Consider the following 17,703-nt stretch of genomic DNA (forward strand, 5'->3'; position numbering starts at 1 on the left):
TTCAGCTGCAAAGAAATCACCCTGTAGAAAATTCAGCCACAAACAAATTTCCCTGTAGAAAGTTCAGTTAGAAGAAGTTACCTTGTAGAGAGTTCAGCTACAAAGTAACCATTCTGTAAAGAGCTCAGCTGCAAACAAATCACCTGTACAGAATTCAGCTACAAACAAATCACCCTGTAGAAAGATCAGCTAGAAGAAGTTACCTTGTAGACAGTTCAGCTACAAACAAGTTACCCTGTAGAGAGTTCAGCTAGAAGAAGTTACATTGTAGAGAGTTCAGCTACAAAGAAACTACCTTGTAGAGAGTTCAGCTTCAAACAAATTGCCCTGTAGAGAATTCAGCTACAAACAAATCACCCTGTAGAAAGATCAGCTAGAAGAAGTTACCTTGTAGAGAGTTCAGCTACAAACAAGTCACCCTGTAGAGAGTTCAGCTAGAAACAAGTCACCCTGTAGAGAGATCAGCTAGAAACAAGTCACCATGTAGAGAGTTCAGCTAGAAGAAGTTACATTGTAGAGAGTTTAGCTACAAAGAAACTACCATGTAGAGAGTTCAGCTTCAAACAAATTGCCCTGTAGAGAATTCAGCTACAAACAAATCACCCTGTAGAAAGATCAGTTAGAAGAAGTTACCTTGTAGAGAATTCAGCTACAAACAAATCACCCTGTAGAGAGTTCAGCTACAAACAAGTCACCCTGTAGAGAGATTAACTAGAAACAAGCCACCCGTAGAGAGTTCAGCTAGAAGAAGTTACATTGTAGAGAGTTCAGCAGTTTAGCTGCAAACAAATCGCCCAGTAGAGAATTCAGCTACAAACAAATCACCCTGTAGAAAGATCAGCTAGAAGAAGTTACCTTGTCGAGAGTTCAGCTACAAACAAATCACCGTGTAGAGAGTTCAGCTACAAACAAGTCATCCGGTAGAGAGATCAGCTAGAAGGATCACCTTGCAGAGAGGTCAGCTACAAAGAAATCACCCTGCTTCATCTTTTCTTCTTCCTGTAGTAAAGAAATAAATGATAGGTTAAAAAGCCCTAAAGCTGGCCATAGGCCGGTTTTGGGGTATACAAATACAAAAAGAAGTGAAATCTAATCCAAAACAGCCAAGCTGTAAAAAAAGAGTGCGGCCCTGAGAAAGGCTATGGTGAAAAAAGATGTGAAATCCAAGGTGGCGGCCAAGAAATGGCTGTGATGGTAGGTTAATGGTAAAAATTTTAATAATGACAATTCAGGTGAATTTTGTGCGGCACCAAATTCACCTGAATTGTTGTTATTAAAATTTTTACCATTAACCTACCATCACAGCCATTTCTTGGCCGCCACCTTGGATTTCACATCTTTTTTCACCATAGCCTTTCTCAGGGCCGCACTCTTTTTTTACAGCTTGGCTGTTTTGGATTAGATTAAATTTACATGAATACCTGCGCAAAAACCTATAAATTCACGTGCTTAAAAACGCATGCGCACTGAGCATTGACTTGTATACTTGTCTAAGGTAGTATTTGGTCCCTCCCCTTTCTAAGAAAAGGAGTGACAGTGAAAGAGATTTCAAATCACTACGTGTTAGCACATAAACAAGTGGCATACGTAGTATACAACGTAACCGCCGGGATCGCTTCGACAACGCGCCTCGGTTAGTCAAATGGCGGGTACATTTCCTGTAAGCGTGAAAGAGTCGGGTGGCAGGAACTACGTGATAGAAGTGAGAGCTAATTGGAATGTAGCGCAGGTTAAGGATGCGATCGTGAGGCAAAGCGGACTACAGCCAAACCAGTTCAAACTGATTTTCGCTGGTATGGCACTGAAAGACAATATGACGCTACAGGTGAACAGTTGATGTGTTGCATGCGCATAATTTCATTTGTGGGTGGGGCTATGCAACTGAATTACTAGATATAAAACTTACAAAATACGTACAAAGTATTTTACAGTCTACTTACTAATTTCTGTCTATTGTATTTTGGATAGAGGCATTAAGTTTATTTAGCTAGCTATGCTAGGGTAAAAAATACCTGTATAATATCAATGGACTGAATGGACTGTACAAATGTCTACTGTAATTGCTGTTACAGGAGCTGCAACTTGGTTGCCTTTGAACATAGTTGTCTTATTAAGTCCCTCTAAAATAATTATCTTAAACCCCGATAATTATTTTAGAGGCACTTAATAAGAACGAAGGTGCTAGTGGCAGTTTGGCAGCTGTTTTAACTTTGGTTTCAGGTGAGTTTGCAATAAATGATGGCAGCCGGTTTCCATGAGTTATTTTGGTCTGACAAGGTGTATAGTATTTCTATCAAAAGAAGTATGGTATGGCTCTTCCACAGAGCACAGATCCGTTACACCCCAGGAGTGTAAAGGATCTATGTACAGAGAGAGAGGAGGGTGGGTATTTGCCCCAAATGCCCCATCCTGGATCCTCCATTGGTATATCTATAAGTCTTTTTGTCAAATCAATGGTTTTCATCAGATCTTCTGCACAACACTGTGTAGCTAGCTAGCTAAGTGGGTAGCTAGCTAGCAAAGCGGGTAGAGGTTTACTGTTGTTCATTATGGCAAGGCCATATATATTACTGCCCATATAGGAGTTAGTATTAGTGGTACTGTACAGAACACTATTTTTGCTGTGTCATCGCTATCTTGAGGTTCATTAGTTGGTGAAAACTTCACCATTATTTTCATTATAAATTTTCATTCAATATTATTTTGACATGAAAACATCTTCCCTAGGGTATTGGAGTACAGAACACTAGCACACTTCATTGTATTCGGGGTAATTATGCCAGTGTTAATGTGGCAGTTTCCTCAAAGCCACTTGCTGATGTCAATCTTGGTGCTGCTGAGCCAGAGAGAGGTGAAGCTATGTACCGTTAATTTTACATCACTGCTACAGTGTGTGACTATGTACAAGTTAGTGGTTGCATTAGTAGTGCAATCAATGTGTGTTATATATGTATGTATGTATGTGGCTACAATGCAAACTAGTTTGTTAACGATCACTACAGCTCATCACTGTGTGCTGAACTATAGCTCCACATGAATTAAAGATTTAAAATATTCTACAACTTATCCTTATTGCAGTCTTTATTTTTAAGTGTGCACAGATTTACATTTCATTTATACTACATTGCTATAATACACATTATCAACAATAAAGAATAAGTAAAAAAGAAAAGTATATTATGTACTATGTTTAAAGACATTTAGCTACATAGCTATCGTGTTGTTATTCTTTCAGATAGCCGCAGGAGAACACAATTTTATGTGTACTGCAAGAATCCCTGTGATGCTGTAGCACCAGGAAAACTGAGGGTCCGTTGTGCTAAGTGCAAGGATACTTCCTTTGTGCTCTCTCAGGTATGTGTGTGCGTGCATGCATATGTGTGTGTGTGTGCATTGCTCCGCCAGTCCACCCAGCTGTTTAAGTGGGAGCCTGATGGCTGGTGTCAAGTTACTGTCAACTGGGGAAGCAGCCCACCCATGCAGCTGTTATATCAATGGGTACTTAGTATTACATAACTGGGGAAACAAATGCCAACTACTCATGTCTCACACAGTGGGTGAAGGTCTAGGTGGGACTTCAGGCGCCCACACCATCACCTGTGGGACATGGTACAACCTCCTGTAAGGTACTAGTCCTACCCCAGGAGGACTTGCCTGCACCGATTCCTAGTACTTGAGTAGCACACAGGTGTTTACTTTTTTTCTCGTTCAATGTTGTAACAATGATTAATGCTTATAAAAATGTAGTAAGAGCAAAGCAAGAGTTATTGCTATAAACAATTTAACATCTATAGTACCATGTCACATCATATCAACTTTCCATTATATTTCTACAACTACGTGCCATAATGCATCACTTTGTAAGATCACAATGTTGTGATGTTTTTGTTTGTTATGTAAAGAATGTTTGTTCACATTGTATACAACAATGCTTCTAATGCTGTCAGCTAGGTTTGATAGTTATGTTTAAATATTTTGTAGGATCCAGGTGGGTGGAGTGATGTACTAACACCAAGAAAACTTCAAGGGAACTGTCATGCTTCTAATTGTGATGGCACAACTGCAGTAAGTTGTTCATTAGATACAACCATGTCATTTTAATAAGCTTACGTTGTAGGTATAACACGTAATAAAAGACTGATTTATTTTTCTGCCTTTACTGCAGGGTCAAGAGCTGATATGCTTTCTAAGACTTAATATTTGTATGGGAGAGGCTATTAAATACCTTAAGTACATTCAACTCTAGATCTGTAACACTTTTCTCTGTTTATAGAATCAACTAATTCCCCATCATTCATTGAATACGTGTGCTAAATTTACTGGTCAAAGCAACTGTTACTATTATATTTTTGTAAACTGTGGTATGCATGTACTATATTGACCTGCTGAGCAAAACCCTGACTTATTTGTATTTCCTCAAACTTCATTATGACTTTATTTGTTGTTGTCCTGAGGGAAAACTAAAGGGCTGTTGAAGTTTCAGCCATATCTAATAAGTCCTTTCAAAGTTATAGTGACAGACAATAAGAAAAGCAAAACAATTGATAGTTACAGTGCCTATGAGGGAAAAATTACAGTGCTTATGAGGGAAAAATTACAGAAACTTGTTTAATTTATTGTAAGTCTCAAATGCAATAGACTTCAGAGTTGAGACTTGCGTCATTCTATTCACCATGAACTGGGGCATTCATCAAATTATAGTTTTTAATGTAGCTGTAAGATGTAACTTTATCATTGCCATTTCTAAACTTGAACAACCTTCTTGCTTAATAGCATGGGTGTGGTTAGGCCAACCAAGCACACATCACTCACGTTTGCTTCATGCTACAGAAACAAAACAAAGATATTGTTACTCTCCATGAAGAAGCAAATCCATCAGTATTTCAATTCTGAATCAGCAGGTCACACACACGCACACACACACAACAAACATATGAGTCCTTTGTTTTGCTTTTAGGAGTTTTATTTCAAGTGTTCCAATCATCACACTCTTAATGAAGATTCATCTGTTGCATTACACATGATCCGTACCAACAATGTTAATGTCCAATGTATTGCTTGCTATGAGATAAGGTAAGAGTTGTTTGTGTGAACTTCAGGTTGTAATGACTACTGAGTCTTGTAATTCTAATTGTAATTCTTCTATTTCCAGCAAAAATCCAGTACGTTTTATAGATATAAAAGTTTGCATCAATTTTAGTACTGTGTAGCATAATTATTACCATGACAAAGGTGTTGTTATAGAGTTAAAACCCTTCAAAGAGGCACCACATCTAGTCATAGATGTTGGTGACTTCAACTCAAGTAAAGGCGAACAGACTACATATGTGACCAGCTGAGCAAAAACCAGCCGTTTTCACATTGCTATAATAACGTATTGAAATACACTGGGTAAAAATATGTGTGCTGCATAAAAAAATTGCGTACGTTTTAATCACTTTGGTACACACTGAACAAAGTTCAAATTAATAAACCTATTCTACCACTGGATTTGCCTGTCTAAGAAAATCTTTGTATCTTGTTAATACAGCAAAGCATACGTGAGGTATGGGCACTTATTTAGAGTATGATGTGATGTTGTATTGTTGCTGTACATATCAAGTTTACCACTGTTCCAACTGTCAAGTGCTATAACTTCAAGACCATTCATTGTAAAAGGCCGAGAGAAACTTTGGCTGTACACTCCTTTGTTACTATGCATGTAAATAACTGAGATATACTATAATAAAATTCGAGCAGTGCACAAAAATAGTGGGGTTTTGCTCAGCCAGTCAGGCAGCTTTCTCTATTTTAATATAGTTGAATGCATGGATCCCTGAGCAATGAGACTCCATACTTGAGATACAGTAGCATGATGTCTGATTACCACCTTTTATGGGATTCTTTCTACATTCAACAGCTTTGAATGTCAGGATTCCTACTCCTTGCTGTAAAAGCTTTCAAATTTTCTAGGTGTTCCTCATAAGATATAAATTAAGTACTAATTAATTAAAATGATTATTATATAGGTGTTATGAGCTGTGCATGGAATAACAGTTCACACCACATTATTCAGGCAGGAGGATCCCAGTGTGCTGTTTACACCACTTGTAGCAGGTACAGTGTAGTAGGCTAGCTAGTAGGCACCAGCCTATTATGCCCAAAATTTTACCTATTATGCTTTTGAGCATTGCTCAAAAATTAAGCCCATTATGCTCAAAATTATACTTTCAAAATCAAGATTATGCTCTAGAACTGGCTGTTTTATTAGAGTATATCAGCCTTTCCTGACTGCTCTATTAGAGTAAGTGACTGCTCTATTAGAGTATCTTATTTCTGCAAAGTGTAAATAACCAACAAAGAAACGGTTTAATAAGTTATATTACGTGTTTTTAGATATGAAATGCACTAATAATACTATTGGCAGTGAATGTTTGCTTTCTATCAGGTGCGTGTATTACGCATTTAATTAATTTTTCAAACATCGTCCCTATTATGCTGGCATTATGCTTGATGCTTTTGGTCAACTATTATGCTTTAAATTATGCTGGCATAATCGGCCGGTGCCTACTAGCTAGATATTAACTGCTTCACTGTATATTTCCACTGTTTTGATAAAACTTCAAAAAACAGGCACTACTTTGTGCTGTTGTTTAGCTCAAGCTGAGCACTACTGTAGTATAAAATCTATTTCAATGTATCACACATTTCTTTGGTTGTGTAAATGCAGTGATGAGAAATTGACTAATAGTACTGCTGCCAAAATATTAGCTGGTGCATACCTGTTAAGGTGTCACCTGTTGCAAACAATATTTCTTCCAACGTCCACAGACACACTGTGTTCTTGTTCAGTACACAATGCAACACAATAAACAATGTAAAAGGAATGTTCACACCTTCAAACTGGCCTTCAAACAAGTGAGAGAAAGCCAAACAGTCACTCAGTACATTTCAACAAATTTCCGTATGTATTGGCATACTGTAACTACGTTAAGTAAATAATTTAATGAGCGTTTCCAATCCATTAGGAACGCATATGATTTGGTAGAGCATATAGTTTGTTGGAAATAGAGTCACGAGCATAATAGGGACAATTTGAGTGTTTATTTCCAATGAAAGCAAATATTGAATATATTGATATAAAAATTTACTGTTCTCAGCTGCTCTTCACATAAACTGTATCAAACTTACAGTAAATTTACTCTAATAAAACAGTCATAATATCTTTGCATTAAACAGTCAACTCATGAGACTATATGAAATAGCAAGGTTGGTAGCCAGTTGGACTTGTTTGGTTGTACAAATCTGCAGGCTTTCCAGCCAGAAAGTGCTTTGAACAAATTCTTTAGTTATCTAGATCATGAATATTGAGGTATTTTTTATGAATAGCAGCAAGGTTGTGCTCATGAGTTGACTGTTTAATGAGAAGATATTATGACTGTTTTATTAGAGTAAATTACTGTAATTTTTATCCAGTTTATGTGAAGTGCGGCATATTATAGCAGTAATTACTGTAATAAAACAGTCAGGGAATATCTTCTCATGAAAAAAAGCAGTCAACTCATGAGCACAATCACAGTCAACTCATGACTCAACTTTTAAAGCACTGCTCAAGATTGAATTACACTGATTATTGGCTCGAGCCTATCAGTGAATACACACATACATACATACATACATATATACATACATACATACATACATACATACATACATACATACATACATACATACATACATACATACATACATACATACATACATACATACATACATACATACATACATACATACATACATACATACATACATACATACATACATACATACATACATACATACATACATACATACATACATACATACACACACACATACACACATACACACACACATACATACATATTACTAAAATAACTGCACGTATAATTCACTGCATTGTACAAGTACAGTGGCTTTTGATGCCACCATTTCATGTAACAAACTCAGTTGGTCATATAAAACATTTTGGAAAGAACTTACCATAATTCATTATATTTTCATGCAAAAAGTTTTGTGTAAAAATATTTTTGTAGGATTTATATAAATGACTGCTCTATTAGAGTAGTTCGATCTTGTATAAAATTTTTCGTACAAATTTTGCATACGAAAATTATTTTACAACGAAAAAAAGCTAATTACGGTATTCATACAGCTCATGTCTTCTTTTAATTTTGTTTTAAGTGTTTCACAAACTTATGGCCATGTGACTATCTCAGACAGACTCACATACATTGTAAATACCAAATTTTTGTACATTCCATAATTATTTGGTGCAAGTTTTTTTGCTGATATAAAGGTGCACCCCTGTACTGCTAACTTTTATTATTAGAGACATAGTTGTGGTGTTTGACTGTGATGTTGGTCACTCAATTTGTGTGGGCTGTTTTGTGGAGTATGCTGAAACTGCTTTGAACAGTCGAGGATTTGAGAATCATGATGAATATGGCTATACAATCAAGTGTCCAGGTACAATATATCTGTATAAAGATAGTTAACTGGAATAGTCTTTAGCCGATTGTGATGATTCTGAAGTGAAGGAGGCACATCATTTCCATATGATGGGGCCCAAAAATGTAAGTGTACCTACATGTGTAATATCAGTAAGCATGTCAGAAGAGCTGTGTGATACTATCAGTGCTGCCCGATATCGTAATACCAAGTGGCAATACTCTACTCCAAGGTTTGGTATCATACGTAGAATCAATTTACAAATGTGACCCGGTCTGCGAAAAGGGCTCTTATAGCCTTTCCAATTGCATATATATGGTAACCCATAACTTGACTGGTGAATATGGTACAAGCCTACAATTTGGTCATTCAACAACCCTAACCTGGCAGTAGCTGTGGATGTAATTACATGGTGATAGCTTTACTAGATTAGGAGTTATGATTAGCCAAACATGGATAATTGGAAAGGCTATAAGAGCCCTTTTCGCAGACCGGGTCACAAATGATGATGTTGAGTCATATTTTTAATTAATTCGTTTTTCCCTAGAATCCTATTGATATGATAAATAGTTTGTATTTTCAGGTACTAAATTATGAAAAGGTCAATCTTATGTGTACATGGTGCACTAGCTTGGTTATCTCATGTAGGTCAAATTATGTGTAGTATCGACACCTAAAGTATATCACGATACCCTAAATATGGAACTTAAAGTGATATCACACAGATTTACGTGTCAGTATAGGGATCGTGGAGGTTTGTGTGTTTCAACCAAACACATTGGCAATGCAGCCAGCCTGAAGTTTCGAAACAACTTGGCAGTTTTGGTTAATTGGATGCAGTCAAGCTCAAAAATGATATCGTTCAAAAGCAATGTGAAGTTCTTTACGTGATTTTTATCAAAGCATTTTTTATTCCATCAGATTTTGGGTACTTTGTTTGGTTACCGACTTATGCTTTCAAACAAGTATAACTCAATAATGACTGCTATATGTGACCGGACCTGTGAAAACAGGGCATGTGGGCACAAACTACACCCCATCACTCTACAGGTCATATCTCAGTACTGAAAATGTATATTTCCATTCTGTAACTTGCATATGCGATGCTTCCTAAGTGCTGAAAATTTCAATTCCATAGCATAATGGTACAAAACGTTATGAATGATGAAATTGTGAAAAAAATAGGCAAAAATCATGTGTCCACATGTCCTATTATCGCAGGCTCGGTCACATATTTCATTGTGACCATAGGCATTTTGTGTACCACAACTCTGGGATACATAATACATTGCATGTATTGTAGTCGTTTGTTCCCATTTTGTCTCTTTCTGGTACAAAGAGGATGATTTACAAGGTAGTGAACAACCAGCTTTGTGCTTTTCAATTTGCTATCAGCAATCAAAATGAACTGTTACACAATCAAACTGGATGGATGCATTGCAAACATGCTTCTCAATATTAAAGACTACACAACCTTCAGCTGCTGAAACAAATGGGATGGCCATGCAGGTTTAATGGTTTCCACTATAATCTAAAGTATAATGTATATAATATGTTCCTTCCATGTGCAATAACACGTGTACAATTTTACGAAGTCTATCCTTTTAGGAGACCAAAATCCTTATCATTAGTATGGAAATGTTTCTGAATCAGTTTATAGTGTCCTATTATTGTGATCTTAAAGGAGAGAAACCTTTTTATTTTAGCAAATAACCAAAATTCTTGATCATGAAGTGTCCATTAAAAGAAGTTCCATGGTGTGTAATAGTGTACACAGCTGTGTGCAAAATGATACTACAGTAATATGCATACTACCAGTCAATGAAAATAATATGTATTCAATACATGGAGCTGGCCCATTGCCAGGTGGTGATTAAACAATGTATGCTCAAAAAATTTGGCTCTTAGTTGCTTTAAAGTCATTGCAACCATGCTACTTTTGACAACACGACTTATAACACTTGCCACGTTAAAGGCAAATTGTAATATTGGTGTAAATACATACCGTTAATGCAGCTTGGGCTAGATAAATATGCTATTTAATTGTAATGCATTGAAAACATGCTCTCTCCACTGTCATAGTACAATCGGTACCAGAGGTTTGCAACTGAAGAATTTCTGCGGCTCAGTGGAGGGATTTTCTGTCCTCAGCCAAAGTGTAGTAATGGAATGATACCAGAGCCAGGAGAAAGGAGAGTAGAGTGTAATGCTTGTAAGGTGAGACCACCACGTATATCAGCTCATATGTACACAATAGTTGTTTAGCTAATAATACTCATCATCCTTCACTGTGCCAAGCCTTATGCCATTGCCTTACGCTAAGCACATTTATTATGTAATAGCATGTATTATTGTGGCTTACGTAGTGCAATTTGAAAAATGAGTACTTGATGGTGGATAAGTCTTGGCTGCTACATCATATCAATTCTCAGCAATTGATTTTCTTTGCTTTTTGATCTAAAGAAGGTCACAGAGGGATTTTATTATTAAATTTTCCTTCTTATATACAATATATAACATCTTGCAAACATTTACTCGGTTGCCTTTACTGTCGTCTGTCTGCAACTGTGGTTAGACGGAGGAATGGGAATAACAGGGGACTGTACATTGTATACATTGCTCAACATCTTTAACTTTGGCACACAAAGGAAGTGCATGGCGGTGAATTCATGAGCCAAGTTTGAATCCAATATTTATGACAATTTGACAAAATCTGGCTCAGATGCATAAAGTAGCTAGATATGACAATTTAAAGTAATCACTTCACAGTGCCTAAAGCTGTGCAAAACAAATTAGTGTCAATTGTTCACTATTTATTAGCCATCACTGTGTGAGTGTGTAAGTTTCTGATGCCCAAAATAAGCTGTGTTTTGGGGCAGCTTCTTCTAGTTCCTGTGCAAATCGAATGTCTGCTGTTCCAACTGTCCAGCTCTATAACTCCAAGTCTGTTCAAACTAAAAGGCTAAAACTTTGGTAGGCTACTCCTTGTTATGGTAGATATAAAAGAAGCTATTTCAAGGATTGTGCAAAAACATGCTCAGCTAGTCATGCAATTCGTTCATTTTTTTATTATTAATGCAAAGTGTTCCAATAACACACTGTATCACACAGTTTTAGTATGTGTGTGTTTTTCTGATCTAGCATGTGTTTTGTGCTGACTGTAAGAACCCTTATCACAGTGGAAATTGTAGTAGTGCTCCAGCTGCTGATCAGCAAACTAACCAAGCTAGTGGTTCTGTAAGTCTGTATGTGTAGTGTGTGTGTGTGTGTGTGTGTGTGTGTGTGTGTGTGTGTGTGTGTGTGTGTGTGTGTGTGTGTGTGTTAGCGTATAAGTTGTTCATGTATGTTGTTGTTTAAAACGTATGCATTTATGTTTGTGGTAATTGTATTTATTAGGCTGATATTATGGTTGTGCTAAATTGACAATTCTCTTGGTGTATTTACAGAGCCGGTTTGATTCCATAGATGGCAGGCAAGCTAGGTGGGTAGATGCCAACAAGCAGTGTATCAACAATACTACAAAGAACTGCCCCAGGTGTAAATCTGCTATTGAAAAGAATGGTAATCCTTGCATAATATTATAGTAATGATCAAGAGACAAAATTCATAATAACACATGGATAATAATTTCCCTAGCAGCGCAATGCTTGTCAGTGTGAATGTCTAAAGTAACCTCAAAGCTACTCTATAGAGAATATGATACTGTATTTTATGTTCATGAATTTCTGAAATTTACTGTAATACAGTGTACTAGTGTATGTGGATCCAGTACGCATGTACATCATAATATATTATACACATCTCTGATACCATCATACAGGAGGGTGCAATCATGTGACATGTCTCATCTGCAAGTTTGAGTTCTGTTGGCCTTGTCTTTTGGAGTGGAACAGAAACTGTCAAGATGATCATTGGTTTGAGGACTAAAAATTAATACTAATTTGATTTTGTGTAGCCACTAGTGTTGAATTTTCTTAGAAAAGTGTATACATAAAATTAATTATATGTACTTATGTTTGTTTCATATAGTATAGTAGGTACATACAGGCTTAAGTCAGGCAAAGCAAGAGTGTCCATGGTTTAAAGTATACATGTGCAACATACGTGAATTACCTACACATGTGATAACACCCTTATGGTTTTATGATATCAGACTTAAAGACACTGTTTTCCCTTTCCCAAACCTCTGTTGTTGTAATTGCCCTATGTAGGCTCAAGTCAAATATTCTCAAATGTTGCCCAAAATACTTTTAGAAATTTCTCAAAACTTTTGCTATTATGCCCTTCAGTGTTCTCATTATGCTTGCATTTTGCTCTTAAGTTAGCAACGTTTTTCACTGTAATCCAGGAATAATTTTAATCAGTGAATGCTCTATTAGAGTATTTCACTGCAATGTGACTGTTCTATTAAAGAGTATCGATCAAGCAAAAAATCCACCTACTGTAATATGCTAGCATTATGCTGGCATAGCACTCCAGCCTATTATATTTTTTATTATGCAGGCATATTTGATGCAAGCCTGATAATTTGATTGGTGTAAGGTAGAATTCTCTGTTTATATTGAAAGTCAAGCAATACCCCAGTGGTCAAATACTATAGACATTATGTTTTTATGGCAAACTACATGCATTGATGAATGTTAAACTCATTGTGTTAATCTGGTGTACCCTCAATTTTTTTGCCATTTTGATGACATACAAGAATTACTATTCCTTTGATGGAATAGTTACTACACATACTATTTGAAACCATCTTGTGAAGAGGAAGCATGAGATTTCCAGAACACTTAAGCAACATCCACATTGAGTTTGAATTAGAGAGTCTGGTTACTCTGTTAAAAGCACAGACCTCTCTCACAACAAACATTTGACCATTGTTGCTTATCTAGTGCAATATATAATTATGACATAATTTTGCCTATGCTGCAGTGCCCAAAAATCCTAAAATGTTCATAAATATGTTCAATAGCTATGTGTTCCTCAGTTGTCATGCTTGCCATGATTGCACTATCATAATGGATAATAATCTCTAGACTGTTTAAACGCTAAGAAATGCTGTTATCTTTTGAATTTTCCAAACTTTTTGCTTAGTATACTCCAATCATCAATAACTATCTGACCACTCTATTAGAGCGACTCATTTTTTATTAGATAAATCGATAGGTCATTTTCTGCTTTCTGTGACATTCATTTTTACAAGTACAGGGATCAAGACATACGGTCGTACGGCCAAGAAATCCAGCAACCACACCGTGAGTATATTGACAGGAAGAAAGAAAACAGCTTTTTCAGGGGCGGATTTAGGGGGGCTGCAGCCCCCCTTTCCTTTCTAAGTTAGTACTTGGCAAATAAACCCTAAATCTTCTATGTGTATCAAAAGTAGACTTATTTCAGGAGCTATGAGTAGCTGATCTCTCTACAGGGTGGTGTGTTTGTAGCTTAACTCTCTCCAGAGGGTGAATTGTTTGTAGCTGAACTCTCTACAGGGTGATTTGGTTGTAGCTGAACTCTCTACAGGGTGATTTGTTTGTAGCTGATCTCTCTAGAGGGTGATTTGTTTGTAGCTGATCTCTCTACAGGGTGATTTGGTTGTAGCTGATCTCTCTATACAGGGTGATTTGGTTGTAGCTGATCTCTCTACAGTCGGTGATATGTTTGTAACTGAAATCTCTACAGGTTGATTTGTTTGTAGCTGAAGTCTCTACACGGTGTTTTGTTTGTAGCTGATCTCTCTACAGGGTAATTTGTTTGTAGCTGAATTCACTGCAAGGTGATTTGTTTGTAGCTGATCTCTTTACAGGGTGATTTATTTGTAGCTGAATTCTCTACAGGGTGATTGGTTTGTAGCTGAACTCTCTACAGGATTGTTTCTTTGTCACTGAACTCTCTACAAGGTGACTTGCTTCTAGCTGATCTCTGTAGACAGTGACTTCTTCTAGCTGATCTCTCTACAGGGTGACTTGTATAGCTGAACTCTCTACGGGGTGATCTGTTCATAGCTGAACTCTCTACAGAGGGATTTTTTTGTAGCTGAACTCTATATAGGGTGATTTGTATGTACCTGAACTTTCTACAGGGTGATTTGTTCATAGCTGAACACTCTGCAGGGTGATTTGTGTGTAGTTGATCTCTCTACAGGGTTTCTTTGCAGCTGAGATCTCTACAGGGCAACTTCTTCTAACTGAGCTCTCTCTTGTTTCTAGCTGTTCTCTCTACAGAGTAACTTGTTTGTATAGCTGAACTCTTTACATGTGGTTTTTTGGTTGCTGAACTCTCTACACTGTGACTTGTTTGTAGCAAAATTCTCTACAGAGTGACTTGTATGTAGCTGAATTCTCTACAGAGTGACTTACTTGTAGCTGAACATTGTATAAACTATAAAGTGACATGTCTGTAGCTGAAATCTCTACAGGGTTACTTGTTTGCAGCTGGTCTCTATAGGTTAATTTGTTTGTATAGATGAACTGTCTCCACAATGACTTGTTTGTAGCTGAACTCTCTAGAGAGTGTAGCCAAACTCTCCACAGGGTGCATGACTTGTTTATAGCTGAACTCTCTTCAGTGTTACTTGTAATGTTCTGATTCTTCTGAATCGCTACAGCGATATATCTGTATCTGAACTCTCTATAGGGTGACTTGCTTCTTGCTGAACTGTCTATAAGATTAACTGTTTGCAGCTGAACTCCCTACAGAATAACTTGCAATGTAATAGAATTCTATAATGGAGTAAATAAATTAGCTGAATGCTCTATTAGGGTGACTGTTCTATTAGAGTATCTCGATCTCGCATATGTTACACGTAGTTGGCTTTGGAATCATAACTCAGTGGCTTGTAATCCGATTCTTCTGTACTACTGCAAGCACTTTCTATGATGATTATTCCAGCTACACACCGATTTTCAGCTCACTGCTCTAAGCGGTTTGCCTAGTAGGCGTGAAAACTAATAGTTTTTTTATTCATAAAAATCAATCGCGTAATTGTGACACAGGTTGGGTTTTGTGTCATATCTCGATGGCCTTTAACTGGATTCCTTTCAAACCACAAAAAGGCACTCCTACGATAGTTACTCCATCTACATAGCAATTTTCAGCTCATACCTTCAAGTGGTTCACCCTGTGGGCGTGACAGACCTTCGACCTTATTTTACGCAAATAATTGGTCATAACTCGGTGAATGTTCATCGGATTCCTACCAAATTTGGTACTGAGATTCGCCTTAATGAGCCCTTTATGTGTGCCAAATTTCAGCCGGATTGGATTACGAATTCGTGTTTTATGGCGGATTTTGCAAAGAGTGCGAAAAGAAGAAGAAAAAAACGAAGAAAAAAAACCCCAAATTTTGGCGGAACGTATCTCGGAAATGGATGGAGCGATTTTCTTAAAATTTGGAATGTGGACTCCCCTACCTAGCCGGCACTTCTGTAACAACTTTGGTTTCAATCGGATAAAGAATCACAGAGCTACAAAGGTGTGAAAATCGCGTTTACTCTCTTCCTGTAAATATACTCACAGTGTGGCGCGCCGCTTCTTGGGCCGCACGACAGACTACCGTGTGTCTTGATATATTATTATTTTTGGTTCACCGGTGGCAATAGCAATGGCCATATAATTGTAGTGTCTAGTGGTCGTGGCTGACCTCCGTCACAGCTGGGCATCCTTCACAATTGCCCGTTCATTGCACAACAGGTACCCGTATATCAAATTTTATCGTATCCTGCACGCTCATTTCTGGCGCACGAAATTATTTGCTGTACAGAAAAGTTTGCTAGTAAAATATTTTCGTGGCTTGGGCTGTCCGCTAAATGTAACACATCGAATTTATTTTTAAACTAAATTATCTCAAACGAAAATTTCCCGATTGACGGTATAATGTATATATACTAAGGGATTAATTTTCTGCAGGGGCTACAGCCTGTACGTAGCTAGGGTCCGCAACGTGAAAAATGAAGTTGCAAGAAACAAATCCCTGACTATCATAGTATGTTACCCTTAGTGCCCCATCACTAATAGCACCCTTGATTTGGAACTGTGTTCCCTTGTTGGATAGACACGCTGATTTTAATATTTCGTGTGATTGATCTTAGTTTCGCGCGCTCCAAAGAAGACGTCTAGAGCTCCCAAATTCTGAGTGTGATTTCAAGTGTTGTTGGTCTACCAAACCATACATAGAAGTGAGTAAAACTTTGCCAGTGTTTTCCACAAAGGCTGATTTTCTGCTGATGGGTAGACTTCGGAAAAAATTTCGTTCGAGGCGCTCTACTATAGCCAAGAGAAGAGAAGCCAATCCTATCACATAAGATGGTAATGAAGTTGAATGTATAAGTATTCTACGCACTAAGTTTGAAAGAGATGTGACCTTTCTAACCATCTGGCTGGCAGAGATGAAATTTTCAGTGCAATGATCTTTAACGATTTCGGTGGGTTGCCTCCTTCCTACTGTTACAAACTGTTTTCCTAGGAGCTTTAAATCAGGAGAAGATCCAAAAGAACACCTGAAGTTTCTAAGAAGTGGTGAAATCCTTGACTTTTAAAGTTAAAAGGCCATTGCAAGCTACTACTCTAATAGAACATTCAGTATTCTATTAGAACAACCATGTATAGTCACTATACATTAGCCATCTACTATTGGTTGTGTCAATTGAACAGCTGTAGACTATATGCTAGTTGCTTAGTTAATAAAAGTTGCACAGTCATTATGTCAATAATCATAACCTATAGCTACCTAACAACTTCTTCAATGTTTGCATGGGGCAAAGGATATAGCTTTAAATCACACTGAAGAACACAACTATGTATAATCTGCAATGTTTGAGGTACATATTGAGCACTTTGGCATCCTCATGCAGTGTGGTTGGGTGATTTATGTACAAGTAAAGTATAGTCTTCCATGCATCCTGCAATGTACATGATGATAGAATTGCTGCAAGTTTTCACTAATTGTTGACATAAAATAATGTAGTTACATTTTTATCCAAACACACTTATAGTTATAATTATAATTGTAGGTGTGCATCTAGCTATAGTTTCATTTGAAACAATGTGGTATATACTTTAAAAGTTGCACAGTGTTAATTTATGTCATTAGTACTCTCAATCAAGGTGTTAAAACACAAAAGTCTTCTAGGATGGAACCCCAGACCCCTGCCATGTAGTTGATCTCATGCTAGGACCAGCACACTCTAAGTGTTACACTTCCCTGTGTTCTATGTTGCACATGCACTCATCATCTCCGAT

At 37.2% G+C, this 17,703-nt stretch overlaps 1 protein-coding gene across 1 annotated transcript; it reads left to right on the plus strand.

The window, feature by feature from the left end:
• The first annotated feature begins 1,483 nt into the window (after positions 1-1,483).
• Positions 1,484-12,493, plus strand: LOC136247065 (E3 ubiquitin-protein ligase parkin-like). Its single transcript, XM_066038676.1, has 11 exons — positions 1,484-1,825; positions 2,728-2,851; positions 3,236-3,354; positions 3,982-4,065; positions 4,958-5,073; positions 8,351-8,487; positions 8,533-8,594; positions 10,552-10,686; positions 11,611-11,706; positions 11,916-12,030; positions 12,290-12,493. Exons 1-11 carry the CDS (start codon positions 1,643-1,645, stop codon positions 12,394-12,396), a joined length of 1,278 nt encoding a protein of 425 aa, XP_065894748.1. The 5' UTR covers positions 1,484-1,642; the 3' UTR covers positions 12,397-12,493.
• Positions 12,494-17,703: the final 5,210 nt, after the last annotated feature.

This window comes from Dysidea avara, chromosome 2 (genome assembly GCF_963678975.1).
Source record: "Dysidea avara chromosome 2, odDysAvar1.4, whole genome shotgun sequence".
NCBI classification, from domain to species: Eukaryota; Metazoa; Porifera; class Demospongiae; order Dictyoceratida; family Dysideidae; genus Dysidea; species Dysidea avara.